Source organism: Zea mays, chromosome 3 (assembly GCF_902167145.1).
Source record: "Zea mays cultivar B73 chromosome 3, Zm-B73-REFERENCE-NAM-5.0, whole genome shotgun sequence".
NCBI classification, from domain to species: domain Eukaryota; kingdom Viridiplantae; phylum Streptophyta; class Magnoliopsida; order Poales; family Poaceae; genus Zea; species Zea mays.
Window position 1 is genome coordinate 180,127,874 of NC_050098.1, and position 27,228 is coordinate 180,155,101.

Genomic DNA, 27,228 nt, shown 5'->3' on the forward strand with positions numbered 1-27,228 from the left:
CCCATCTCGTGGATGGGCCCACACGCTCCTTAAAACCCAAATCAGTAGCCACATGTTTCGTCCTTCTCTCTTCCCATCGTCTCTCTGACCCTCTCCCCTCGTCCCGAACTGGCGAACAGTAAGCGAAACATAAACAAACAACCACGGACCCAATGAAATCGAGGGAAGGTTCACGACACGCTGCTCCCCACCACTAACCGCACTCGATTGAGCGCCATGCTGCAGCTCCAGCCCCCTGGGTTCCTGCCCATCCCGCGCCGGCGCGTCACCGCCCGCGGGCGTCGCGCCCGCCCTGTCATCGCCTTCAACTCCCAGTGGAAGATCCCCGACGTCGACACAGGTGAACACCTCCCCGTTAGCTAGTCCTCTAGCCCAGCCCCAGCCCCAGCCCCAGCCCACCCGGAGGTGCTCGGTCGGATGTTTCTGTTTTCCCTCGCTGATCCCCGCGGCCACCGCGTGGTTCCTGTTCCTCGCAGATGCGGTGCGGGAGCGAGTGCGGTCTTGGATGTCTCTGGCGCGGGGCGCGATCGCCGACGCGGGGCGCGCGGCGCGGGAGGGAGGGAGGCACAAAGAGGAGCCCGAGGGTGGGAAGAAGAAGCAGCGGAAGGAGGTGACCGTGGAGGAGCAGGCGTTCGTTGCGGTGCCAGAGGTCACCGTGGAGCCGCGGGTGCCCCAGGGTTGGCTCTCGCTGGACGCCGTCGTCTCCATCGAGCAGTTCGCCAGGTAGGGTCAAGCAGTGTGTGCTTGCGAATCTATGCATTGGTATGTCTTATATGGTGATTCTACTACCGAATTAGCTAGGCTCATTAGAAAATTTCTGTAAGTTTCAAATTGCTGGGTCCTTGAAGTGAACGTGGCACGTAGCAGCGGGCTACTTTGGTGTTAAATCAATCTGTAGACTGTGATCGTTCCCTGTCTTGCTGTCTAGTTAACAAGAATTATCAGTATTAGGTAGCTTTGATTGTCAGCACTTTTCGTCTCAGAGATACTTTATATAGATGAAACTGGGTCACGTTGTTTCCAGTTGGTGCTCTTATAAATTTATCACACTTCATTTTGCATTTACAGCGCCATTTGGGTATTGAGTAAATGATTATCTCGGCATGTTTAAGAGAGCAAACAATAATAACAACAAAAACACAGCACAGACCTTTTAGTCCCAAGCAGGTTGGAGCCAAGCAACTCAGCATGTATAAAAAAACTCGGCTGGTAGGGGAAAGACCGCCCCCATGGTGTTATATTAAGAAGAAGTTCAATCGGAGCCCTGACCGAGAGAGGTCACGAAAACTGGTCCCCGGTGCAACATGAGGGTCCGCCCCCTATAGACCAGATCTTTACTCGTACTTTGAGCTCTCCCAGAGCCTACACGAGGATCTACCCCCATAGGTCAGTCCATCTCGTGTGTGCACGACTAGGGAACCAGCAAGTGACTTTTTTTAACCTCAGTCTGAAATGCGCCCCCACTGGGATTCGAACTCAGGACCTAAGGAGTGCAACTCAGACCACCAAACTAACTCGGCCAGAGAACCATATTTTCAAGTTTGGTCTTTTGAATAGTCCACAGCTGAAATGTTTTTCCCTTGGTTTGATCCATCTATGTATATAATTTTCTGGTAGGTTGAATGGGTTGACGGGGAGACAGGTGCAGAGGATATTTGAATCACTTGCTCCAGAGCATCTGCACAATGACGCTCGAAGCCTGGTTGAGTATAGCTGCTTCCGCTACTTGGCAAAAGATAATTCTGACTTCCATCCAAACTTGAAGGTAAAATTGGCTGCTGATCCAGTAATCATGCTCCATGTTTCCACTAATGAGTTTACGAATAAAATCACTTTAGGCTTGGTTGTGACATATTATAATCATGCTCCATGTCTTCTCTGATGTTTTCTCTGCTGAGTTTGAACTCTACTAGTCTAACTACGCTTAACTTCTGTATATGTGCTTCTACGTTAATTGTATAGTGATGTTATGGGCCTTAGCCCATTAGCTATGTCATTATGGCTAGGTTAGCTGTGGCCACTGTTCACGTGCCGGCCAGATAGTGTTTGTTATGTTGCTTAGCTATTAAGTTAGGGTTACCTCTCTATATAAGGAGGGGCAGGGTATTAGTAGAGGGGGGAAGAAGAATAGATCTGGTTTACTCCTAGAGCCTCCTACGGGAGGGCTAAGTACCGGGACTATCTTGCGAGTGCATCGCAGTTCACAACAAGTGACCGTACTTCTTGTTGTTTCAAATTGTCTACAGGAGCTTGCCTTTCAAAAGCTTATCTTTGTGACTATGCTTGCTTGGGAAGATCCATATAACGAAGACAGCAGTCCACTTTCTTCGCTAGACAACTATTCTGTATTGGTGATGACTTATTCCTCTATGTTCTCTCTGTACTGGAGTTGCAAAAAATGGATTTTGAGTTAGATATTCTAAAATGTTAGGGAAGGCTTGTTGGAGAAGATGCCTTTGCCCGAATTGCTCCTGCTGTTGCAGGTGTTGCTGATGTTTCAACAGCTCATTATCTCTTTAGGGCTCTTGTTGGTGCAGAAAAGGGACTTTCATTTGATCTGTGGACAACATATCTAGCGGAACTTTTGAAGTAAGGATGCATCATCATATTAATGTGAAAATTTTGAGCTTTTATATATCATGACAGGAGATTCATTTTATTTGAAGTAGGCTCTTAATCATGCAAATCATTTCTTCACATCCACATTAACTTCTCCTGTAACTTAGGCAAGAGGAGATCTTGATATGCAGAAATTATTATATGTCGGTGCTTATGACTTTGTCATGATGTCGTCACATCAGCATATTATGCTTATTTAATTTTTCGCAAGATAAGATTATGGTGCAATTTTTTTACAGCTCCACCACCTGACATGATTGCAATATGAGTTAGTCTCTTATCTATATTCATGTTGAACTTTTGTGCGGAATAAGTGAATATTGGAGTTCCTTTCATTAATAACCAAGTACATTCGAATAGGGTTCATCATGGCAGGCAAACACATCAAACGGGAGATAATTTTTTGTATGATGAGAAAGTCTTATGCATTGGCTCTAGTAAAAAAAGACCTGTTCTAAAATGGGAGGAAAATACCGCATGGCCAGGAAACCTTACCTTGACGGACAAGGCGCTGTATTTTGAGGTAGGTCTCTGGACCTGAAATGTCTACATGTTTGGGCTGATGCTCCGTACTGGCATTTCTTTGATCACATAGTTTTCTACCTGTTCCCTACTTGGCAACATGCAATTTTGAGAATTCGTGAGCATGAGAGGACCTCAACCTCAATTTCTTTATATTTCTATTGATACTGGCAGGCCATTGGACTGTCAGGTACCAAGAAACCAATGAGGCTTGACCTTACAAATCAGAATTCAAGGGCTGAAAAGACGAAAGTTGGACCATTTGGATCCAAACTATTTGACTCTGCTGTCTCAGTTTCTTCTGGTTCAATGTAAGTAACCCGTTGATCATTCACTACTACTGGAATGTCAATTTTCCATGCACATGTAGTTTGATAGTCTAATTCTAGAGCTCCAGCCTGTGCCTAGTGATCGCTGCTACATGCATAGAGACATTGCATTTGCATCATATTAACTATTTGACTGGTCTAGTTTTTGGTACTTGTAAGTCATAGACAGTATCTGTACAGGAAAACATATTTATCATTATCGTGTATTCATTTGAGCAATCCCATGAATGCAGAAGTTGCAATCACTTTAATCATTTACTGCAACTTCTGCAGATTGTTGTTATGATATCATGTTTTTAGTATGATCTCAACTCTGAAGGTAACTGGTTTACTACTAGCAGGTCAGATGAATGGACATTGGAGTTTGTTGATTTCAGTGGGGAGATGAGACGAGATGTGTGGCTCGCCTTCATCAGTGAAATTATTTCAGTTTATAGATTCATTCGTGAATATGGTCCAGGTGGTGATGATCCAGCAATACATAATGTGTATGGTGCGTACAAAGGGAAGAAAAGAGCTGTTAGTAGTGCAGCGAACAGTATTGCAAGGCTCCAGTCTCTGCAGTTCATACGGAGATTATATGAAGATCCAGCTAAGCTAGTGCAGTTCTCTTACCTGTCCAACGCACCATTTGGTGATGTTGTTCTTCAGACCCTAGCAGTGAACTTTTGGGGTGGGCCTCTGACTACAAAAGCCAGATCTGCAAATCATAGATCAACTCAGTGGCATAGATCTTCAGAGGACCCATCTAGCGGTCGCACACATGTTTACGACATAGATGGCAGCGTGTACTTGCGCAAGTGGATGACGTCCCCCAGCTGGACATCTAGCCACTCAGCCAATTTTTGGAGAAATTCTTCTGTCAAGTATGGTATAATATTGAGTAAATCTTTAGTTGTAGCTGATAAAAACCTTGTAGAAAAGGCAATGGTTGACTGTAAAGAGAAGAGCAAAGTAGTTGAAAGGACACAAGCGACAATAGTTGCTGCTACAATCGAAGGTATTCCAAGTAACATTGACCTCTTCAAGGTATTTGATTTTCACCTAGTTTCATGGAGTATGAAAACCATATTATATTTTTTAAGAATATCCTTAACATATCTAACATCTTTGTCATGTTGTTGTATCAGAACCTTATGCTTCATTTTTAACATTTATCCTTTTTTCTCAAATCAGGAGCTTATGCTTCCTTTTGCAATAGTGGCTGAAAATTTCAAGAAACTGCAACGCTGGGAAAATCCACGTTCAACATTTTGTTTTCTACTATTGGTTCATACTGTTATTTTCAGGTAAGCTACTTTTCTATGAGTTATTTCTTCCTTAGTCACCCTGAGAAGTCGAATATTGATCCACTCTATTAAATATTGATTTAAAAACTCGACTTGCACGTGCATTGTATTAAGAATACCTTCTCACACATGTCGAGAAAACTCCCGCTCCACCCATACATAGCGGCATTATGGTCCATGTGAGAACTGTTGAAGTGTATAAGTAGATTGGCTACCTTCTTTCATCAGCTTAAGCTTTTGAGTTGAACTGGTTAATGTGTTCACTCTAACATGGTATCAAAGCCAGAGGTCTCAAGTTCAAATCCTGTCAGAGGCTTTATTTGTGCCTCCACTCATTTATTTACATGTTTGTGTCTTTCTCTCTAGCTGCACATGAGTGGGGGTGTTGAAGTGTATAAGTGGATTGTCTACCTTCTCTCATCGGTTTAAGCTTTTGGGTTGAACTGGTTAGTGCGTCCACTCTAACAAGAACGACCACGATCGGGGCCGAACCTTAGACCTGTGCTTTAGCGTGGGACAAATGAGGAGATTTTTTTAACCCTAGCCTCCCCCACTAAGAGTCAAACTCAGGACCTGAGAAGTGCTATTCATACCACCTAACCAACTCAGCTAGAGGTCCTTTCGCTTAAATATTGATTTAAGACAATCATGCACTTGCTTTGTTAGTCATTCTTGTTAGGTTGTTATGTGACGGGTCTAGAGCCCGGCCCAAGAGGCTCATTTGGGTTAGGATATGTAACCTATGTTCTGCATTGCATACAATCACAATCTCTCCTTTCATGGTATCCTGAGCCTCTTCTTGGAGCCTTGTAACCGCTGACGCCACCATGGTCGGCATGCTTCCCTCCTCCATTGTCGTCGCCTCCCCATCCCCTCTTCTGTTGGCACACTGCTAAGGGCCGCTATCGTGGGAGTCGTGGGTGTGCGCACACGGGTTTAGGCACAGTCGTCGCCGCGAGCATAGGTGTGTGCGAGCGGGGCTGAGGTGCACGCTGCTGCTCCCATGGGCACAGATGTCGTCGAGGCGTGCGTCGCCGCTATCGAAGACGACACCCTAGCCAGTCCCGTCGCGAATGCGGGCACAGCTGGCCTAGGCGCAACTTCTTTCCCCGTACTCCCGTTGTATCTCCCTTCTTCCGTTCTTCTCTGGTGCGATGGTGCCCTTCCCAGTGCCGCTGTGGGCCACTATCCCCTCGACGATGTTGTTGCTGCTAGTGTCGCCGCCAAGTTTGTCGTTGCCATTGCTTGGGAGCATGAGCGGGCTACTTCTCTCGCTTTGGAGCAAGAGTGTGCCACCACCGATGTTCTTGCTCACCAGCTTGCGGAGGCCGATCAAAAGCTTGAGGGTGTTGTGGTCTCTGACTCCTTCCCCGAATTTAATGATATTGAGGTTTTCTATGTAAGTAGAGGGACTCTAACTCTCATCAAGAGGATGACACTATGAGTTGGGGTAATTTTTCTGTTTATTTTCTCAAACACTACACAATGCCATACCCTTAGAGGGGTTGGGGACACATATTTATAGCCCTAGGGGCTGCACTACCACACCTTCTCACACACACTACACAACAGGATTGTCCTCTAGATGCTAAAGAGACTACAGAGGACAGTCAAAAGCGACTATTGTCCTCTAGATGCTAAAGGGCCTACAGAGGACAGTCAAAAAGCGTCTGCTGTCCTCTAGATGCTAAAGAGACTACAGAGGACAGTCAAGCTGTCCTCTAGATGCTAAAGGACTACAAAGGACAGTCAAAAGCAGGCTGTCCTCTAGATGCTCAAGACTTATTCCATCATTCTCCCCCTAAGTCTTGGGCGTCGTCTTGTGAGAAAGTTGGGTCATCCCGGACCTGGAGCAAAGCTCAACAAACTTGATTTTTTCCAAGGGGCTTGGTGAGCAGGTCTGCAAGCTGATCCTTGGTGTTGATGTAGCGCGCCTTGATGCTCCCTTCTGCCAAGCAATCTTGGATGAAGTGGTATCTCAGCCGGATGTGCTTGCTCCGTTCATGGAACACGGGGTTCTTGGCCAATGCCAGAGCGGACTGACTGTCCACCCTGAGTTCCACCGCTCCAGTGTCTCTCCCGAGGAGATCACCGAGCAGTCGAGCCAGCCAGAGAGCCTGAGTCGAAGCAGTGGACGCCGCTATGTACTCGGCCTCGCAGCTGGACATGGCCACCACCTGCTGCTTGACCGACTGCCAGCTAATGAGGCACTTGCCGAGGAAGAAGAGGATCCCGCTTGTGCTCTTGCTAGTGTCGATGTCGCCGGCGTGGTCGCTGTCGCTGTACCCGACAAGGTGTGCCTCCCCAGGGCACCTCGGGTAGTAGAGACCGTGGTCGAGAGTCCCCGCAACATAGCGGATGATCCTCTTCACAGCCTGCTCATGCTCTGTTGTCGGTCGCTGCAAGAACCGACTAACGTAGCCGACGGAGTATGCCAAGTCAGGCCGTGTGTGGACGAGGTAGCGAAGGCTCCCCACAAGACGCCGGTACTGAGTAGCATCCACCTCCTCTGTCGTGCTGTCGCGACTCAGCTTCAGCCTCTCCTCCATCGGAGTGGGAGCTGGGTTGCAGTCGGTGAGCCCAGCCAGCTCAACAATGCGCTTGGCGTAGGCGGTCTGGCGAAGTGTGATCCCGGAGTCTCCCTGGTGCACCTCAATCCCCAGGTAGAAGGAGAGATGCCCCAGGTCACTCATTTGGAAGGTGGCCTTCATCTCTTCCTTGAACGCTGCCACCTCTACATCCTTGGCGCCGGTGATCACCAAGTCGTCGACGTAGACACCCACCAGCAGGGCACTTCCTCCATTGCCCCGCCGATAGATGGCCGCCTCGTGCGGGCTTGGCGTGAAACCCATTCCTTTGAGCGTGGAATCCAGCTTGGCATTCCACGCCCTCGGTGCCTGTCGCAGGCCATAGAGAGCCTTGCGTAGGCGCAACACCTTGCCCTCCTTGCCAGGGATCGCAAAACCTGGCGGCTGGTGTACATAGACCTCCTCCTTTAAGTCGCCGTTAAGAAACGCCGACTTGACATCCATGTGATGAACATGCCAGCCCTTCAGGGCTGCCAGCGCAAGGAGTCGCACGAATTCCATCCGTGCTACAGGGGCGAAGGCATCGTCGAAGTCGATCCCCTCCTGTTGCAAGAAACCGCGTGCCACCAAGCGAGCCTTATGCTTGACGATGGCGCCGGCTTCATCCCTCTTCAGTTTGAACACCCACTTAAGGGTGATCGCGCGATGACCATGAGGGAGATCAGCGAGCTCCCAAGTGCGGTTCGTCTCAACCGCGTCCATCTCTGACTGCATCGCGGCACGCCAAGCCGCATGTTTCTCGGCCTCCGCGAAAGACCGAGGCTCACCATCGTCGCATGCAAGATGCAACTCTCCTGCCAGAATGCGAGATGCAGGGCCTGGCACCGACGGGTCGATGAGAAGGCCCTCCACCCTTCGATACCGCAACGGCTCACCGTCGTAGCACGCGTCGACGCGCTCCTCGTCGCGGGACAGAGGGGTCACGAGCTCCACCGGGTCGTGCTCGACACGAGCTGGTGTCAGAGAGGACGTTCCCGGAGAGGGTACCGTCGGTGCTGGAGTACGTGGTGGCGAAGAGCTCGCTGTAGCCGGAGTCGTGGCTGGAGTGCGTGGTGGTGAAGAGCTCGGTGTAGCAGGAGCTGGAGAGTGTGGCGCTGGAGTCGGTGGAGACTTGGGGGCTGGGGTAGACCTACTCGGAGAAGAGTTGCCTACTCCCCCAGCTCCCTCAAAGTGGACGTACTCGATGGTGAAGTCGTACGTCGGAGTCGTGCTGTCGTCCACCGCCTTGTCCCACGCCCATCCTCGCCCTTCGTCGAACACTACGTCGCGCGCCGTGCGCACACGCTGTGTTCTTGGGTCAAGGATGCGGTAGGCCTTCGAGCCCTCCGCGTAGCCAATGAACACCCCTGGGGTGCTCCTATCGTCGAGCTTGCTGATGTGGCCAAGCTCTTTGGTGAACGCGAGGCAGCCGAAGACCCGTAGGTGAGAGACCGCCGGCTTGCGCCCATGCCAAGCCTCGTACAGTGTCATCCCGTTGAGAGCCTTGGTGGGCGAGCGGTTGAGGATGTAAACCGCTATCACCACCGCCTCTCCCCAGAAGACAGCTGACATTCCTCTCTGCTTGAGGAGAGCCCGAGCCATCCCCACAACCGTCTGGTTGCGCCGCTCGACGACGCCGTTCTGCTGCGGGCTGTATGGCGCGGAGTAGTGGCGCTGAACGCCCTCATCCGCACAGTACGACGCAAACTCAGCCGCCGTGAATTCGCCGCCGTTGTCGGTGCGCAGCACGCGCAGCTTGCGGCCGCACTCCGCCTCCGCAGCGACCTGCACACGCCTGATGGCGTTCGCAGCCTCTCCCTTGCTGCCAAGGATCATCACCCACATGTAGCGGGAGAGATCGTCGACGAGCAGCAAGAAGTAGCGTCGTCCTCCTGGTGTGGCTGGTGTCACCGGGCCACACAAGTCCCCATGCACGAGCTCGAGCCTCTCCTTGGCTCGGAAGCTCGACTGCTGGGGAAAGGGGAGCCGTCTCTGCTTTGTCAACACGCAGACATCGCAGAATTGCTCCACATGGTCAAGGCACGGCAGGCCTCGTACCATCTCCTTGGCACTGAGCCGCTTCAGGGCCTCGAAGTTAAGGTGCCCGAAGCGCTCGTGCCACTGCCATGCCCCGTCGTCTCGACGAGCAGCAAGGCAGCAAGGTTGTGCCACCTTGACATTGAGGATGTATAGCCGATTTGGACTCCTGCGTACCTTGGCAAGAAGGCGACGAGAGGGATCCCAGATCCTCATGACTCCGTGCTCGACCTCCACGCGCGAACCGTTCTCATCCAGCTGTCCCAAGCTGATGATAGAGTTCCTCAACGCGGGGATGTAGTAGACTCCGGTGAGCAGCCTGTGCTCACCAGACGCGGCGGTGAAGACGACTGAGCCGGCGCCCTTGATCTCTACGCCGGAGGCATCCCCAAACTTGACGGAGCCTCGGACGCTAGAGTCAAGCTCGGTGAAGAACTCCCGTCGGCCGGTCATGTGATGAGTGGCGCCGGTGTCGAGGCACCATCCTTCGATCATGTCCTTGTTGGAGCCGTCGCCGAGGAAAGCGCGTGCTTTCGACTCATCAAGGTGGAGGAGTGCCGCTGCGGCCGGTCCCGCTGGAGATGGCTCGATGCTTGCATGTGCCAGGAGCAGGGCCTCCTCCTCCGCCTCCGCCTGTGCGACGTTGGCCTGACCACGTCGTGGCTGCCGACAGTCCCTGGCCCAGTGGCCAAGCTTGCCGCAGTTGTGACAGCCGTCGTCTCGTGCCGGCTTCTTGTTGCCGACGGCGCCGCCTTGGGCACCTCCACGTGCACCACCCTCAGCATGTCCTCGCGCCCCGGCCTGGGCGCCTCCACGCGCCTTGCGCGGCTTGCCGCGTTTGCGGCCTCGTGTCGAGGAGGACTCCCCCTTCTTCTTGTCATCCTGGCAGGCCTCCCACTGCTCCCGAGTGAGATGTAGCTTCCCGCCGATAGTGATAGGCCTAGAGAGAGCCTGTGGTTCGTCGCCGTCGACCACCTTGAGGCGACCAATCGCCTCTTCGATCGTCATCGTGGAGAGGTCTAGCAGAGACTCGATCGAGCGAGCAATCTGCCTGTACTTCTCGGGGATGCAACAGAAGAGCTTCTCAACAGCTCTCTCCTCATCGTAGGTGTCGTCGCCGAACTGCACCATCTTCTGCAACAGAGTGTTGAGGCGGAGAGCAAAGTCATCAACATCCTCACCTGGCTTGAAGGCCAGGTTCTCCCACTCCTTGCGAAGTGCCTGTAGTGTGGTCTTGCGGGCACGATCGCTGCCGATGCGGGTCGCAGCGATGGCGTCCCAGGCCTCCTTGGCAGTCCGCTTTTGGGAAAGCGAAAACTGCATCTCGGGCGGGACTGCAGCAATGAGGGCATCCAGCGCCCGCCGATCCTCGTGGTAGTCGACGTTGTCGTAACGAACTGCTTCCCACATGTGGCGAACCTGGAGCCGTACCCTCATCACCGCGGCCCACTCGACGTAGTTGGTCTTGGTGAGGGTAGGCCACCCACCGCCGGGACCGATGTCCCTGACAATGGCCTGGGCCATGCGGCGACCATGGTACCGATCCGGGGAGGGAGAACCGCGCCGCCTGTAGAGGCCGCGATCTCCGTCGACTCGGTCGCCGCCGCCGGGAGCACCGCCGGCGCGTCTACGCCCGTCTGGGCTGCCGCCGCGTGCGCCCCCGCCTGGAGCGCCGTCAGCGCGTCAGCGCCTATCCGGGCTGCCACCACGCGCGCCCCCATGGGGATGCGCGGCTGCCCACTGTGCCGCCTGCTCTCGCGCTGCTTCCCTCGCCAGCCTGAGCTCTTCGTCGGTGTTGTCGTCGACAGAAGCAGAGCTGCCAGCTCTACTGCCGCGCAGAACCTCGAGCTCTGTTGTCACCGCACGTGCAGCATCCGCCGCCTCCGCTGCTTCTACTTCCGCTCTCGCCGCTGCCAGTTCCGCCGCCGCCAACCGTGCTGCCCTCGCCGCTGTCGCTGCAGCCGCTGCTGCTGCTCGCTCGCGTTCTTGTGCCGCGGCGACCTCGGCCTCCTGCTGGCGCCGCGCACTCGAAGTGGCCGAGCGTAGGGACATGGTGGGCTAGTGAGGGGTCGCTGCGTGTGGAAGAGGCTGTCTCAGACGAAAGGCTGCTCGTCTGAGCAGGGGAGGAAGGAACAGTTGGAGCTCTTGCTGCCGACTGAGTGTGGGGAGAGGCGCGAGAAGGAGATGAGCACGAGATGTTTAGGGTGCAGGATAGTTTGGCTCTGATACCAATTGTAAGTAGAGGGACTCTAACTCTCATCAAGAGGATGACACTATGAGTTGGGGTAATTTTTCTGTTTATTTTCTCAAACACTACACAATGCCATACCCTTAGAGGGGTTGGGGACACATATTTATAGCCCTAGGGGCTGCACTACCACACCTTCTCACACACACTACACAACAGGATTGTCCTCTAGATGCTAAAGAGACTACAGAGGACAGTCAAAAGCGACTATTGTCCTCTAGATGCTAAAGCGACTATAGAGGACAGTCAAAAAGCGACTGCTGTCCTCTAGATGCTAAAGAGACTACAGAGGACAGTCAAGCTGTCCTCTAGATGCTAAAGGACTACAGAGGACAGTCAAAAGCAGGCTGTCCTCTAGATGCTCAAGACTTATTCCATCATTCTAGGCATACAAAGTAGTTGTCATCGCTAACCTACATGTTAAGGCGGCTGGTGTCCAAAACATATGGTTGTTGGTTCTCGTCCTCCTCGACCCGACTTCCACTTACGCCCTCTGGCGTGACCTCGTCCTCACCCTGCAACGCTACACCCTCACAACCGTCTTGGTGCTGGATGGACAACATCATCCTTTCCTAGATCCTTGGCACCATCATCGTCGAGTTGCAAGACATCGTCCACAAGCCCGCGGACATTGCTCGTTAGGCCTAGGTTGCCATTGAGGAGCACTCCATCGGCAGTCGTGAGGCCCACGCCCTCCACCTCGACGTAGCCTTCTGTAACTTTATCCACGGGGACATCTCCATCACCGAGTACTATTGTCACCTAAAGGGCATGGCGGACTCCCTGTGACCTCAGCGAGCCCATTTCAGATCGTACCCTCATCTTAATCTCCTTCAAGGCCTCAATGAGCATGACGATCATCTATGGGGCTGATTACTCAGTTCAAGCCGTTTCCCTCCTTCCACACTGTCAACAATGATCTCAGCCTCGAGTTCACGAAGGAGGCACAGGTCCCCTTTAACACCACCACAACACCTTAGAACTCCAGCTCTTGTGGGAAGCCTCACCACACCACTCCATCCACTACAACACCTGGGGCTTGCTCTCATGCTTGTCTGCTCCATCGTCGAGAGTCCCTCGTCGTCCTACTGGCTCTGGTGCTTGTGGTAGCCGCTGCCAGTGGAGGGGTGGTTATGGTGGTGGTAGCGGGAAGGGTGATGCTCCCTTGCCATCACTCTACAACCAGTGGATTGGCCACATCTCTCTGTGGCCTGACTCAGCCATGGTGGTTCTTCACTACGCCTACAACAACTGCAATCGTCAACCCTCCTCACTATGCCCATGTTCAACAACTTTGGGTGTCCTGGACCACCTCGTATGGCTCCTACAACACCATACTAGCCTTCACTTATTCCACACCATACCCACTTAGTTTGGTCGTGGACTTTATGGACTGATGGGTGGGATCAATAGTCGCTTGCTAACTCGTTTAGCACGATGACTTTGGCTCCTCCCGTTGTCACAGACTAGGTGTCCGACTCCAGTGCCTCCTACGACACCACTTTGGATGCTAGTATACTCCTCCCATACCCCACCCTTCTATCATTGTCAGAAAATGATATCATTCTTCCGGTTGCCTTAGCAGACAATTCGGTTTTCCTGGTTGTTTCCGCCTTAAGGACGTTGTTGTTGCCTCCAATATCATGTAAATCTATTATTTGTTTGTTAGTTTACTACTGATAATTCTTGTTCTATGGAGTTTGATCTTTTTGGCTTGTCCATTAAGGATCTTGCCACTTGGAGTCTTCTCGCTTGATGTGATAGCTCTAGGCCCTGTATAGTCTGTGGCTTCCTGCTTCTACTATTTCCGCTACTCCCTCTAGCACTTGGTATCGTCGACTCGGTCATCCTAGTCCTGACGTGTTGTCCAAGTTGTCTCATAGCTCAGTTATCTCTTGTACTAGGTGCACTCATGAGCATCTATGTCGTGTCTGTTAGCTAGGTTGTCTTGTTATACTTTCCTTCCCTAGTTCCTCTTAGACTGTGCATGCTTATGATCTCATTCACTGTGTTTTGTGGACCTCTCCTCTTGTCAGTGTTTTGGGATATAAGTATTATTTGGTGGTTCATGATGATTGTCTCATTACTCGTGTGTAAGTAGATGGACTCTAACTCTCATCAAGAGGATGACACTATGAGTTGGAGCAATTTTCTGTTTATTTCCTCAAACACTACACAATGCCATACCCATCTAAGGGTTGGAGACCCATATTTATAGCCCTAGAGGCTGCACTACCACACTTTCTCACACACACTACACAACAGGATTGTCCTCTAGATGCTAAAGAGACTACAGAGGACAGTCAAAAGCGACTGTTGTCCTCTAGATGCTAAAGCGACTACAGAGGACAGTCAAAAAGCGACTGTTGTCCTCTAGATGCTAAAGAGACTACAGAGGACAGTCAAGCTGTCCTCTAGATGCTAAAGGACTACAGAGGACAGTCAAAAGTGATTGCTGTCCTCTAGATGCTCAAGACTTATTCCATCATTGTCCCCCTAAGTCTTGGGCGTCGTCTTGTGAGAAAGTTGGGTCATCCCGGACCTGGAGCAAAGCTCAACAAACTTGATCTTCCCAAGGGGCTTGGTGAGCAGGTCTGCAAGCTGATCCTTGGTGTTGATGTAACGCGCCTTGATGCTCCCTTCTGCCAAGCAGTCTCGGATGAAGTGGTATCTCAGCCGGATGTGCTTGCTCCGTTCATGGAACACGAGGTTCTTGGCCAATGCCAGAGCGGATTGGCTGTCCACCCTGAGTTCCACCGCTCCAGTGTCTCTCCCGAGGAGATCACTGAGCAGTCGAGCCAGCCAGAGCGCCTGAGTCGAAGCAGTGGACGCCGCTTTGTACTCGGCCTCGCAGCTGGACATGGCCACCACCTGCTGCTTGACCGACTGCCAGCTAATGAGGCACTTGCCGAGGAAGAAGAGGATCTCGCTTGTGCTCTTGCTAGTGTCGATGTCGCCGGCGTGGTCGCTGTCGCTGTACCCGACAAGGTGTGCCTCCCCAGGGCACCTCGGGTAGTAGAGACCGTGGTCGAGAGTCCCCGCAACATAGCGGATGATCCTCTTCACAGCCTGCTCATGCTCTGTCGTCGGTCGCTGCAAGAACCGACTAACGTAGCCGACGGAGTATGCCAAGTCAGGCCGTGTGTGGACGATGTAGCGAAGGCTCCCCACAAGACGCCGGTACTGAGTAGCATCCACCTCCTCTGTCGTGCTGTCGTGACTCAGCTTCAGCCTCTCCTCCATCGGAGTGAGAGCTGGGTTGCAGTCGGTGAGCCCAGCCAGCTCAACAATGCGCCTGGCATAGGCGGTCTGGCGAAGTGTGATCCCGGAGTCTCCCTGGTGCACCTCAATCCCCAGGTAGAAGGAGAGATGCCCCAGGTCACTCATTTGGAAGGTGGCCTTCATCTCTTCCTTGAACGCTGCCACCTCTGCATCCTTGGCGCCGGTGATCACCAAGTCGTCGACGTAGACACCCACCAGCAGGGCATTTTCTCCATTGCCCCGCCGATAGATGGCCGCCTCGTGCGGGCTTGGCATGAAGCCCATCCTCTTGAGCATGGAATCCAGCTTGGCATTCCACGCCCTTGGTGCCTGTCGCAAGCCGTAGAGAGCCTTGCGCAGGCGCAACACCTTGCCCTCCTTGTCAGGGATCGCAAAACCTGGCGGCTGGTGTACATAGACCTCCTCCTTTAAGTCGCCGTTAAGAAACGCCGACTTGACATCCATGTGATGAACATGCTAGCCCTTCAGGGCTGCCAGCGCGAGGAGGAGTCGCACGGATTCCATCCGTGCTACAGGGGCGAAGGCATCGTCGAAGTCGATCCCCTCCTGCTGCAAGAAACCGCGTGCCACCAAGCGAGCCTTATGCTTGACGATGGCGCCGGCTTCATCCCTCTTTAGTTTGAACACCCACTTAAGGGTGATCGCGCGATGACCATGAGGGAGATCAGCGAGCTCCCAGGTGCGGTTCGTCTCAACCGCGTCCATCTCCGACTGCATCGCGGCACGCCAAGCCGCATGTTTCTCGGCCTCCGCGAAAGACCGAGGCTCACCATCATCGCATGCAAGATGCAACTCTCCTGCCAGAATGCGAGATGCAGGGCCTGGCACCGACGGGTCGATGAGAAGGCCCTCCACCCTTCGATACCGCAACGGCTCGTCGTCGTAGCACGCGTCGACGCGCTCCTCGTCGCGGGACAGAGGGGTCACGAGCTCCACTGGGTCGTGCTCGACACGAGCTGGTGTCGGAGAGGACGTTCCCGGAGAGGGTACCATCGGTGCTAGAGTACGTGGTGGCGAAGAGCTCGCTGTAGCCGGAGTCGTGGCTGGAGTGCGTGGTGGTGAAGAGCTCGTTGTAGCAGAAGCTGGAGAGTTTGGCGCTGGAGTCGATGGAGACTTGGGGGCTGGGGTAGACCTGCTCGGAGAAGAGTTGCCTACTCCCCCAGCTCCCTCAAAGTGGACGTACTCGATGGTGAAGTCGTACGTCGGAGTCGTGCCGTCGTCCACCGCCTTGTCCCACGCCCATCCTCGCCCTTCGTCGAACACTACGTCGCGCGCCGTGCGCACACGCTGTGTTCTTGGGTCAAGGATGCGGTAGGCCTTCGAGCCCTCCGCATAGCCAATGAACACCCCCGGGGTGCTCCTATCGTCGAGCTTGCTGATGTGGCCAAGCTCCTTGGTGAACGCGAGGCAGCCGAAGACCCGTAGGTGAGAGACCGCCGACTTGCGCCCATGCCAAGCCTCGTACGGTGTCATCCCGTTGAGAGCCTTGGTGGGCGAGCGGTTGAGGATGTAAACCGCTGTCACCACCGCCTCTCCCCAGAAGACAGATGGCATTCCTCTCTGCTTGAGGAGAGCCCGAGCCATCCCCACAACCGTCTGGTTGCGCCGCTCGACGACGCCGTTCTGCTGCGGGCTGTACGGCGCGGAGTAGTGGCGCTGAACGCCCTCATCCGCGCAGTACGACGCGAACTCAGCCGCCGTGAATTCGCCGCCGTTGTCGGTGCGCAGCACGCGCAGCTTGCGGCCGCACTCCGCCTCCGCAGCGACCTGCACACGCCTGATGGCGTTCGCAGCCTCTCCCTTGCTGCCAAGGATCATCACCCACATGTAGCGGGAGAGATCGTCGACGAGCAGCAAGAAGTAGCGTCGTCCTCCTGGTGTGGCTGGTGTCACCGGGCCACACAAGTCCCCATGCACGAGCTCAAGCCTCACCTTGGCTCGGAAGCTCGACTGCTGGGGAAAGGGGAGCCGTCTCTGCTTTGTCAACACGCAGACATCGCAGAATTGCTCCACATGGTCAAGGCACGGCAGGCCTCGTACCATCTCCTTGGCACTGAGCCGCTTCAGGGCCTCGAAGTTAAGGTGCCCGAAGCGCTCGTGCCACTGCCACGCCCCGTCGTCTCGACGAGCAGCAAGACAGCAAGGTTGTGCCACCTTCACATTGAGGATGTATAGCCGATTTGGACTCCTGCGTACCTTGGCAAGAAGGCGACGAGAGGGATCCCAGATCCTCATGACTCCGTGCTCGACCACCACGCGCGAACCGTTCTCATCCAGCTGTCCCAAGCTGATGATAGAGTTCCTCAACGCGGTGATGTAGTAGACTCCGGTGAGCAGCCTATCCTCACCAGACGCGGCGGTGAAGATGACTGACCCGGCGCCCTTGATCTCTACGCCGGAGGCGTCCCCAAACTTGACGGAGCCTCGGACGCTAGAGTCAAGCTCGGTGAAGAACTCCCGTCGGCCGGTCATGTGATGAGTGGCGCCGGTGTCGAGGCACCATCCTTCGATCATGTTCTTGTTGGAGCCGTCGCCGAGGAAAGCGCGTGCTTTCGACTCATCAAGGTGGAGTAGTGCCGCTGCGGCCGGTGCCGCTGGAGATGGCTCGATGCTTGCATGTGCCAGGAGCAGGGCCTCCTCATCCGCCTCCGCCTGTGCGACGTTGGCCTGGCCACGTCGTGGCTGCCGACAATCCCTGGCCCAGTGGCCAAGCTTGCCGCAGTTGTGGCAGCCGTCGTCTCGTGCCGGCTTCTTGTTGCCGACAGCGCCGCCTTGGGCACCTCCACGTGCACCACCCTCAGCATGTCCTCGCGCCCCGGCCTGGGCGCCTCCACGCGCCTTGCGCGGCTTGCCGCGTTTGCGGCCTCGTGTCGAGGAGGACTCCCCCTTCTTCTTGTCACCCTGGCAGGCCTCCCATTGCTCCCGAGTGAGATGTAGCTTCCCGCCGATAGTGATAGGCCCAGAGAGAGCCTGTGGTTCGTCGCCGTCGACCACTTTGAGGCGACCAATCGCCTCTTCGATCGTCATCGTGGAGAGGTCTAGCAGAGACTCGATCGAGCGAGCAATCTGCCTGTACTTCTCGGGGATGCAACGGAAGAGCTTCTCAACAGCTCTCTCCTCATCGTAGGTGTCGTCGCCGAACTGCACCATCTTCTGCAACAGAGTGTTGAGGCGGAGAGCAAAGTCATCAACATCCTCACCTGGCTTGAAGGCCAGGTTCTCCCACTCCTTGCGAAGTGCCTGCAGTGTGGTCTTGCGGGCACGATCGCTGCCGATGCGGGTCGCAGCGATGGCGTCCCAGGCCTCCTTGGCAGTCCGCTTCTGGGAAAGCGAAAACTGCATCTCAGGCGGGACTGCAGCAATGAGGGCATCCAGCGCCCGCCGATCCTCGTGGTAGTCGACGTCGTCGTAACGAACTGCTTCCCACATGTGGCGAACCTGGAGCCGTACCCTCATCACCGCGGCCCACTCGACGTAGTTGGTCTTGGTGAGGGTAGGCCACCCACCCCCGGGACCGATGTCCCTGACAATGGCTTGGGCCATGCAGCGACCATGGTACCGATCCGGGGAGGGAGAACCGCGCCGCCTGTAGAGGCCGCGATCTCCGTCGACTCGGTCGCCGCCGCCGGGAGCACCGCCGGCGCGTCTACGCCCGTCTGGGCTGCCGCCGCGTGCGCTCCCGCCTGGAGCGCCGTCAGCGCGTCGACGCCTATCCGGGCTGCCGCCACTCGCGCCCCCATGGGGATGCGCGGCTGCCCACTGTGCCGCCTGCTCTCGCGCTGCTTCCCTCGCCAGCCTGAGCTCTTCGTCGGTGTTGTCGTCGACAGAAGCAGAGCTGCCAGCTCTACTGCCGCGCAGAACCTCGAGCTCTGTTGCCGCCGCACGTGCAGCATCCGCTGCCTCCGCTGCTTCTACTTCCGCTCTCGCCGCTGCCAGTTCCGCCGCCGCCAACCGTGCTGCCCTCGCCGCCGCTGCTGCTCGCTCGCGTTCTTGTGCCGCGGCGACCTCGGCCTCCTGCTGGCGCCGCACACTCGAAGTGGCCGAGCGTAGGGACATGGTGGGCTAGTGAGGGGTCGCTGCGGGTGGAAGAGGCTGTCTCAGACGAAAGGCTGCTCGTCTGAGCAGGGGAGGAAGGAACAGTTGGAGCTCTTGCTGCCGACTGAGTGTGGGGAGAGGCGCGGGAAGGAGATGAGCACGAGATGTTTAGGCTGCAGGATAGTTTGGCTCCGATACCAATTGTAAGTAGAGGGACTCTAATTCTCATCAAGAGGATGACACTATGAGTTGGGGCAATTTTCTGTTTATTTCCTCAAACACTACACAATGCCATACCCATCTAAGGGTTGGAGACCCATATTTATAGCCCTAGAGGCTGCACTACCACACTTTCTCACACACACTACACAACAGGATTGTCCTCTAGATGCTAAAGAGACTACAGAGGACAGTCAAAAGCGACTGTTGTCCTCTAGATGCTAAAGCGACTACAGAGGACAGTCAAAAAGCGACTGCTGTCCTCTAGATGCTAAAGAGACTATAGAGAACAGTCAAGTTGTCCTCTAGATGCTAAAGGACTACAGAGAACAGTCAAAAGTGATTGTTGTCCTCTAGATGCTCAAAACTTATTCCATCATCGTGGACTTCTCCTTTGCGTTTGAAGTCTGACACATCCAATGATTGCAATTCGCCTGGTCGATCCCTGGGACCGACCAGACGACTAATCGCGATTAGGGACGACCAGGGCGACTAGTCGACCCCTAGTCGGTTCCTGGTCATCCTAGACCTTTTAGACTAGTAGTTATACTTATATAGGTATATACATATATAAATATACCTATATACATTATATAAATTAGAACAAACAGTTAGCATAAACAAAATAGCAGTTTGGAAACACAGATATAGGTACAAGTCACTACTCATCACTGGCTTAGGATTACAGCAATCATCCACTAGTTCCGCACTGGCAGAACTCCAGAGAAGGGGAGAAGGGGGGAGCAGGAGGAACCTTGAGATGACGAGCTCATCTTGTCAATGGTGTTGGAGTAGCCACTGGTATCTAGACTAGAGCAGGCGAGCAGCCAAGCAGGCTGAGGGGCGCAACCGGTATTTGGACTGGCAGGCGAGCAGCCAAGCAACCAGAGGGGCGCAACCGGTATCTAGACTAGAGCAGGCAAGCAGCCAAGCAGACAGAGGGGAGCAGGCGCCGTTGAATGGAGCAAGACAACAGGGGGCGCGGGTGAGCAGCCGCCGGTGCTGGAGATCTGGGGCGTAGTGCCGGTGCTGGAGATCTGGGGCGCAACCACCGGTGCTGGACGTTGGGCAAAAGAGAGGAGGCACAGACTAGACTGGGTTTTGGCGGCTGCATATTGGCAAAGGAGAGGCCAGGCTAAAAGATCATATAGATGGGCTAAAAATAGCCCAATACTAAAACCCTAGTCGTGGTGACCAGAAATTATTAATCGGGCGATTAGTCGCCCTAATCGACGACTAGTCGGACGACTAGACAGGCTAATCGAGTCGTCCAGCTAGTCGAGTACAAACAGGCGACCAGCCCGACTAATCGCGATTAATCGCGACTAGTCGGACGACTTGAAATCATTGGACACATCTACCACCCTTTCTCACTTATTCTCTTGGGTTTCCAATCAATTCAGTAGCATTATCAATGTTGTTCGGTGCAACAGTAAATAGGAGAGTTTGATAACACTTCGTCGCGTGCCTTCGTCCTTCTCCACTGTGTTCAGTTTCGGATGTCTTGCTCGTACACCTCTCCCCAGATCTACAAGGCTGAGCACATGATTCGCACCACTAACAACATTATGTGATCTCTGTTCTTTTCAACATGTCCCTACTCTCTACTGGGTTGAAAGTCTTCACACGGCCACCTAATTAATCACCTTCCCACCAAGACGATCAGTGCTCCCACCTTTCACTTCGCGTTGTTTGCCACCACTCCTGCTTACGAGCACTTCCTTATCTTTGGATGCACCTGCTATCCTAACCTTTCTGCCACAAAACCTTAAAAACTTGCATCTCTCGACCCATTGTATCTTTCTTGGGTACTCCCCTTATAGGTGTACATTCAGGCCACCCGGCCCGGCCCAAGCCCAAAAAGGCCCGATCCGTTTAAATTTCGAGCTGGACCGGGCCGGCCCACGACTTGTCACGTAATTGCTTAAACGTGTCAGGCTCATTTCGGACAGCCCGAAATTCAATTTTTGGCCTAAAATTCACATCAGGGCCCAAAATTCACATCAGAGCCCAAAATTCAAAACAGATTTAATAAAACAAATAAAAGAGTATAACTAGCATCGTCTCTAACTTTGTGTTCTTTATCAAGTATAATCATTTTGTTAGAAGGAAAAAGAGTATAATCAGCTATATACGTAGTTCGTAAGTTCAGTTCATTATCTAATGTTCACATACTCTAATTCAAAGCTACAAAAAATATCTAACTAGCATCATCTCTAGCTTTGTGTTATTTATCAAGTACATGAAAGTGTGGAATGAAATGTGGTTTTAATAAATATATGGACCTTTTCGTGCTTCTATATGGGCCATTTCGTGTCTGCCTTAAACGAGTCGTGCTCGTGCCCGCCCATGGGCCGCGACCTCGGCCCAAATCCGGCCCAATATATTGTGTTGTGCCGGCCCGACACAAAAATGTTTCGGGTCATGCCATGCCTGGGTCGTGCTTTTTTCGTGCTTCGGGCTAGCCCATCAGGCCCGACCCAAATGTACACCTATAACTCCCCTGGTCCTAAGGGATACCCATGTCTCGATGTTTTCACCCACCGCCTATTGATCTCTCGACCCCTCACTTTCAACGAGTCAGTATTCCCTTCTCCACTTCTCCCTCCAACCTCGTCCAAGAGGTGGTTTCCTTTCTTGAGATTGGCACCATGGCGCCCTCCAGATAGCCACCACTTCTTTTCTCCATGTAGGGTTCTTCTCGGTGCCTCTGACCACGCCACTCACGTCCTTGGAACGATTGATCGTGCCACGCACGGCCCCAACGTCCCCTTCTACGCCGCTTGCGGCCCCAACCTCCCATACTGCATTTTATGCGGCCCCAATGTCCCTTGTTGCACCTCACGCTTGATCACCATCTTTGGCTGAGCTACGTGTGCCAACTCATGCCTTGATTTGCTTCGCCACACTGGTGCATGTCTATCAGCGTCGTGCACAAGAAGGTGCCCTGATCTGCTCTTCGGTCAAGCCGTCAATGTACATCCTTCTCTACTTCATCATGAACCTCGTCATGTCCATCCAATGATGACTCGACAGGCTGTTGGGATCCTTCGAGGTGTTGACCTCATACTTCCCTCGACTTCACCACTGGTCTCCCCCATACTATCATTTGTCCATCATGCCTTCGTCGATCCTTATCGGCACCACGCTATAGAGGAAGAGTACGAGGCTCTCCTTGTCAATCATTACTGGGGCTTGGTGTCGTGTTTATCTGGCGGTCACATGGTGATTGGCAAGTGGGTAGTGGGTCTGGACTCACAAGAGGAAGGGCGACAAATCATTGGATAAGTACAAGGCCCAATGGGTCCTTCAGGTTTGACTCAGCGTCTCGATATGAACTACGATGGGACTTTTAGTCTTGTGGTGAAGTTGTCTACTGTCAGCACAGTTTTGTTGCTGGCCCTCTCGTAGTCTTGGTTGGTCCATCGGTTGGATGTCAAGAATGTCTTTCTCCATGGCACCTTGACTGAGGTCGTGTATTGCAATTAGTCGTCCGGTTTCATCGACTCGGCTCATTCCTACATGGTTCGCTGTATGATCTGAAGCAAGCACCCTGTGCTTGGTATAGCCGGTTTGCTTCGTTTTTGCTCTCGTTAGGTTTCACCGAGGCTAAGTCGGACACCTTGTTGTTCATTTATTGGAGACGCAATGACATTGTCTACCTCCTCTATAGCGATGATATTGTTCTTGTCGCCTCTTGTACAGTGGCGGAGCCAGAGCCCGGCGAGCCTGGGCACGTGCCCAGGCTCTGCCGTTGACCGCCTGAAAAAATGAAGCACTTCTTACCGCGGTCGACCATGCCGTCCTTCACCGTTTCGCCCCAGTCATCACGTCGTGCAGCGCTCACCAACTTCTCTCCACTGACTTGATTGGCCCGTCCACATGCCTCGCTACTTCGATGCTAGTGCTAGCTGCGTGGCGAGGAACGATAGATTTTTTGAAGCGGCGAGGTGAGGGACGTCACAATTAACTAATTCGGTACTGGCCTCACAGTAGGGTAGGGTTGAACAGATTGGGTGGCCACGATTCGTTGATGCGGTTCATTTACGTTTTTGGGCTTTTTGGTTGTGACTGGACAATTTGGGCCGCTTGGTTCGTATCAGGTTTAAACCCTTGATGGATATTGGTTAGGTTTAAATCGTTGACCTGACATTTGCAATTGCATTTGTTAGATTTGACGACATTAATTTTTTGTGATATTCTATAATAAATAATATCAAGGGTATTGATCTGATATACGGGGAACATACGACCACAACGCCAAGACACGCACAGTGGGTCAATGGCGCAACAGCACAAGAAGAGAAAGATGTTTAGAAATGGGAAGCATGACATGCCGCCCTGCCACGCCGGGTGTCGTTCGCCGTCGTTCTAAGACTGTGCCCAGGCTTGTGTTCCAAGCTGGCTCCGCCACTGCTCTTGTATGACCATCTTGTAGCACACTATTTCAGCAATGCAACAGGAGTTCGCTATGAAGAATCTGGTCAGCTTCACCATTTCTTTGGCATTGCAGTTGAGCACTGCCCCGAACATTGTTCCTTCAATAGCGATAGTATACTCTATACATACTTGAGCGTGCTGGCATTATGGACTGTAAGCTTTGTGCTACTCCAGTGGATGCTTAGGCGAATGTTTTCTCAGGCACCAGTGCTTCAGTTAGTAACCCCATTGTCTATCGAAGCCTTAGCCCTTCAGTACATCACCTTCACCATTGCGGGGGGATGGGGGCTTCAATACTTCACCTTCATCAGGTCGGATATCTCCTGTGTTGTTCAGTTGGCATGCCTCCACATGCATGATTCTTGGGAGCTGCATCTTACTGCTGTGAAACGGTATACCTTCGAGGCACTCTTGACTATGACCTTCTTCTCCGGCGGTCCTCGCCGACCGAGCTCGTCCTCCACCGATGCTGACTGGACCGGTTGGCTGGACACACGTAAGTCCACTTGTGGCTACGTTGTATTCCTTAGGGGTAAACTCATCTCCTGGTCATTGAAGCGGCAGCCTATGGTCTCCCGCTTGAGCGTCGAGGCTGAATATTGTGAGTGGCGAATAGTGTGGATGAGGTGTTCTAGCTCCGCTAGCTCCTACAAGAACTTCACAGCCCCCTCACCAGGAGTATCCTTGTTTGTTGCGATAATGTCAGTGCAGTTTACCTCTCCATGAACCCTGTCCAACACCTGCGCACGAAGCATGTCGATTGTCGAGATTGATCTCTTCATTTGTGAGTGTGTCACCATCAGGGATGTTCGAGTCCTCCATGACTTTGCACTTTGTCGATTTCACTCAGTCTCAACATCTATCATGACTAGAGTTTCAACTGCGGGGGGTGTTAAACTGTTATGTGACTTGGGCCTAGAGCCTGGCCTAAGTGGTCTATTAGGGTTAGGCTATGTAACCTATCTTCAGTGCAATACATCACAATCTCTCCAAATTACGTCCTGGAATGCAATGAAATCATTTGTCTTTCTTAATGTTCTTATGATAGATACGTGGAGATGAGTTTTTGTTGGTTAAAAATGTTCAGAGTGAATCATATTTCCGCATATTCTATGTCTGTTTCCTCCAACTATGCTGCCAGGCCTTTTAAGATTGGGATCGTTCTTTTTTACATCTATGCTTACTTTAACTTACAGGAACATGCTTTCTTATGTATTTCCTTTCACCTTGATGACGATGGCCCTTTCCATGCTTGCTGTCAAAGGACTGAAAGAACAAGGCCGGTTAGGTAGATCTTTTGGTAAAGTGACGATTAGGGATCAATCACCTTCAAACACAATTCAGAAGATCCTAGCCCTTAAAGAGGCAATGGCCTCAGTGGAAAATTATCTCCAGAATCTGAATGTCTCCCTGCTGAAGATCCGCACGATCCTTCTAGCTGGCCAACCTGAGGTAAGATAAAATGATTGTGTTGGTGCGTATACGTGCACTATCTTAAAGATTGACTTTGTGTATACGTGCACGAAGGTAATCTTGTGCATAGGATACGTTCTTTTATTAATAAGCTGTCGGTTAATGGATACCTCGATATACCCCCCCTAAGTATTTGTTGGTCTTTTGACAGGTGACAACACAGGTCGCGTTTGTTCTCCTAGCATCCTCAGCCGTCCTTCTTGTGTTTCCTTTCAAATATGTTCTTGCATTCTTTACATGTGATCTTTTCACAAGGGAGCTAGAATTCCGGAGGGAAACGGTGAGAGCCTTCATGAACTTCGTGAAGGAACGGTGGGAATCAATACATGCTGCCCCTGTGGTCGTGTTGCCATATGAAGGCGCTGAAAGCAGCCCCAAGACACTCCCGGCAGAAGTTTCGGGGCAAGCAGAACCCCAGAATGTCCAACGTGGGAGCGGTTATGTCTCCTCAAAGAATGGCATCAGCAGTTGATCCGTGCAGCTTTGAGGGCATCTTGCTGTAAACTTGTGTACAGTTAAACTTGTATAGATTACTCGAGAGGGCAGATTAGGTATAGATCGTACCAATTGGTGGATTTTGCAGAGTAATGTTCCATTTACGTCGTAGTGAAGATAACTAGCGTAGACGAGAACTTAGGAGAGAATTTTGGGTCCAATTCGCTGTCTTGGATCGTTGGTCTGGCAGTTAGGGATGTCAAGTAAGAATTTTGGGTCCAATTCACGGTCTTGGATCGTTGGTCTGACAGTTAGGAATGTCAAGTTGACAGATGCATGTATTCATAATCCGTTTGGAACGCTGCAGGATCGGGGAATATATATCAGCGGATGTGCCTAGACAGACAAGTGATCTGGGACGTGGTTTCAGTTCAGGCTGCAGAGAAAGCTAATGAGATATCCTGCACCTAGAAACCTGCTTAAGTGCGTTGATGGCATCCTGTCCGTGTACAGCGAACGGCCGTTGATTCCCAAAGGACAGCAGCAAACACATTCGGGGTCTCGCATATGACCGCTCAGCATGGCACTAGGAGGACTGATTGGCACGGCACGGTAAGAACATGGCACGACAAATGTGCCTCTTAGCCGTGTCATGCCAGTACCGGCCCTAAGCATTACATATGTAAACCCTAAAATATAATTTTAAGAAGTTTAGGTAGCTCTTTTGTTCTTTGACAATTAATATTAGAGTTTATATTAGTATGTGTTTTATTATTGAGACATGTTCCCTTAAATAAATACTAAATAGAATTTAATATCATGCTGGAGTTATTTTTTGTGCATTTATTTTATAGTTTAAAAACTCAACTCAGATTTGAAAGCATTGAAATTAAATTCAAAATCTAGAACCAGAAATAGGAAATAAAATAGAAAGGGGGGAGAGAGAGAATGGTGCATGGGCCGATTCCCACGTGTCCCACCTTGCCCTTCAGCTGACCTAATACCATGCGGGTCCAGTTTCTCCGAGCAATTTCCTCTGCTTGGAACCTGGGAATTACTCGTCAGGGTGATTTCCGTCGTCGTCGGCCGCTTCGCATCATGGCTAGGAACCTCTACGACACGATCACCCGTAAAACCACCCCATGGTGTTCATCATTCCATATATCGTGAGTAGCGGCGATTGGGGAAGAGAGAGATGTCGGGGCACCGGATTGGAGTTGCTCTGGCGGTGTCGCTACCGCAGGTGAAGGCGCCGCCGCTACTGGCCATCGGAGGAGGGTGAAGGCATGTTGATCGTCGATCCATGATCATACGGTCCAAATAGAAAGAGAAGATATTGGTTCAATAGTTTAAATCCGCACTGTCTGCTCGGTCACGAGTGGATGAGATGAGAGCAATGGTGTGGACGACTTTTGGGTCGTAGATCCCAGGATCGACGATCCTAAGTGCGTACCGGTTCAGATTAATATGGATCTAATCTCGAGCGTCTAAATTTGATCGGATTGCTATGATGGACCCGTACCCCTTCGCTGACCGTTGTTTGCTAAAGAGCCCCCGAAGAGTATGAAATTAACCCGTCGTCCGTCGTCCATTTATATTGAAAGAGAATTAAATCTAGGTCTTGTTTTTAACAGAGTCCACTCTGGTCTTTTATGAAATATGAGCTATCGTTTGAGGGTTTTATAAATTACATAAACAAATCTGAAATCGGATTTTTAAGCAAAAAATAATTC

General features: G+C 52.3%; 1 protein-coding gene across 3 annotated transcripts; it reads left to right on the plus strand.

Annotated features, from left to right (window-relative positions):
• The first annotated feature begins 64 nt into the window (after positions 1–64).
• Positions 65–26,315, plus strand: LOC100384641 (uncharacterized). Of its 3 annotated transcripts, XM_008675072.4 has the most exons (12): positions 65–340; positions 477–723; positions 1,618–1,765; positions 2,247–2,351; positions 2,432–2,589; positions 2,980–3,142; positions 3,316–3,452; positions 3,809–4,499; positions 4,647–4,759; positions 24,784–25,039; positions 25,212–25,223; positions 25,316–25,894. In XM_008675072.4, exons 1-12 carry the CDS (start codon positions 217–219, stop codon positions 25,415–25,417), a joined length of 2,256 nt encoding a protein of 751 aa, XP_008673294.1. In that variant the 5' UTR covers positions 65–216; the 3' UTR covers positions 25,418–25,894. The 3 variants fall into 3 exon arrangements, with proteins under 3 accessions (XP_008673294.1, XP_008673292.1, NP_001349346.1); XM_008675070.4 differs by having other exon boundaries at positions 25,212–26,315; NM_001362417.1 differs by having other exon boundaries at positions 153–340; positions 3,812–4,499; positions 25,212–25,860.
• Positions 26,316–27,228: the final 913 nt, after the last annotated feature.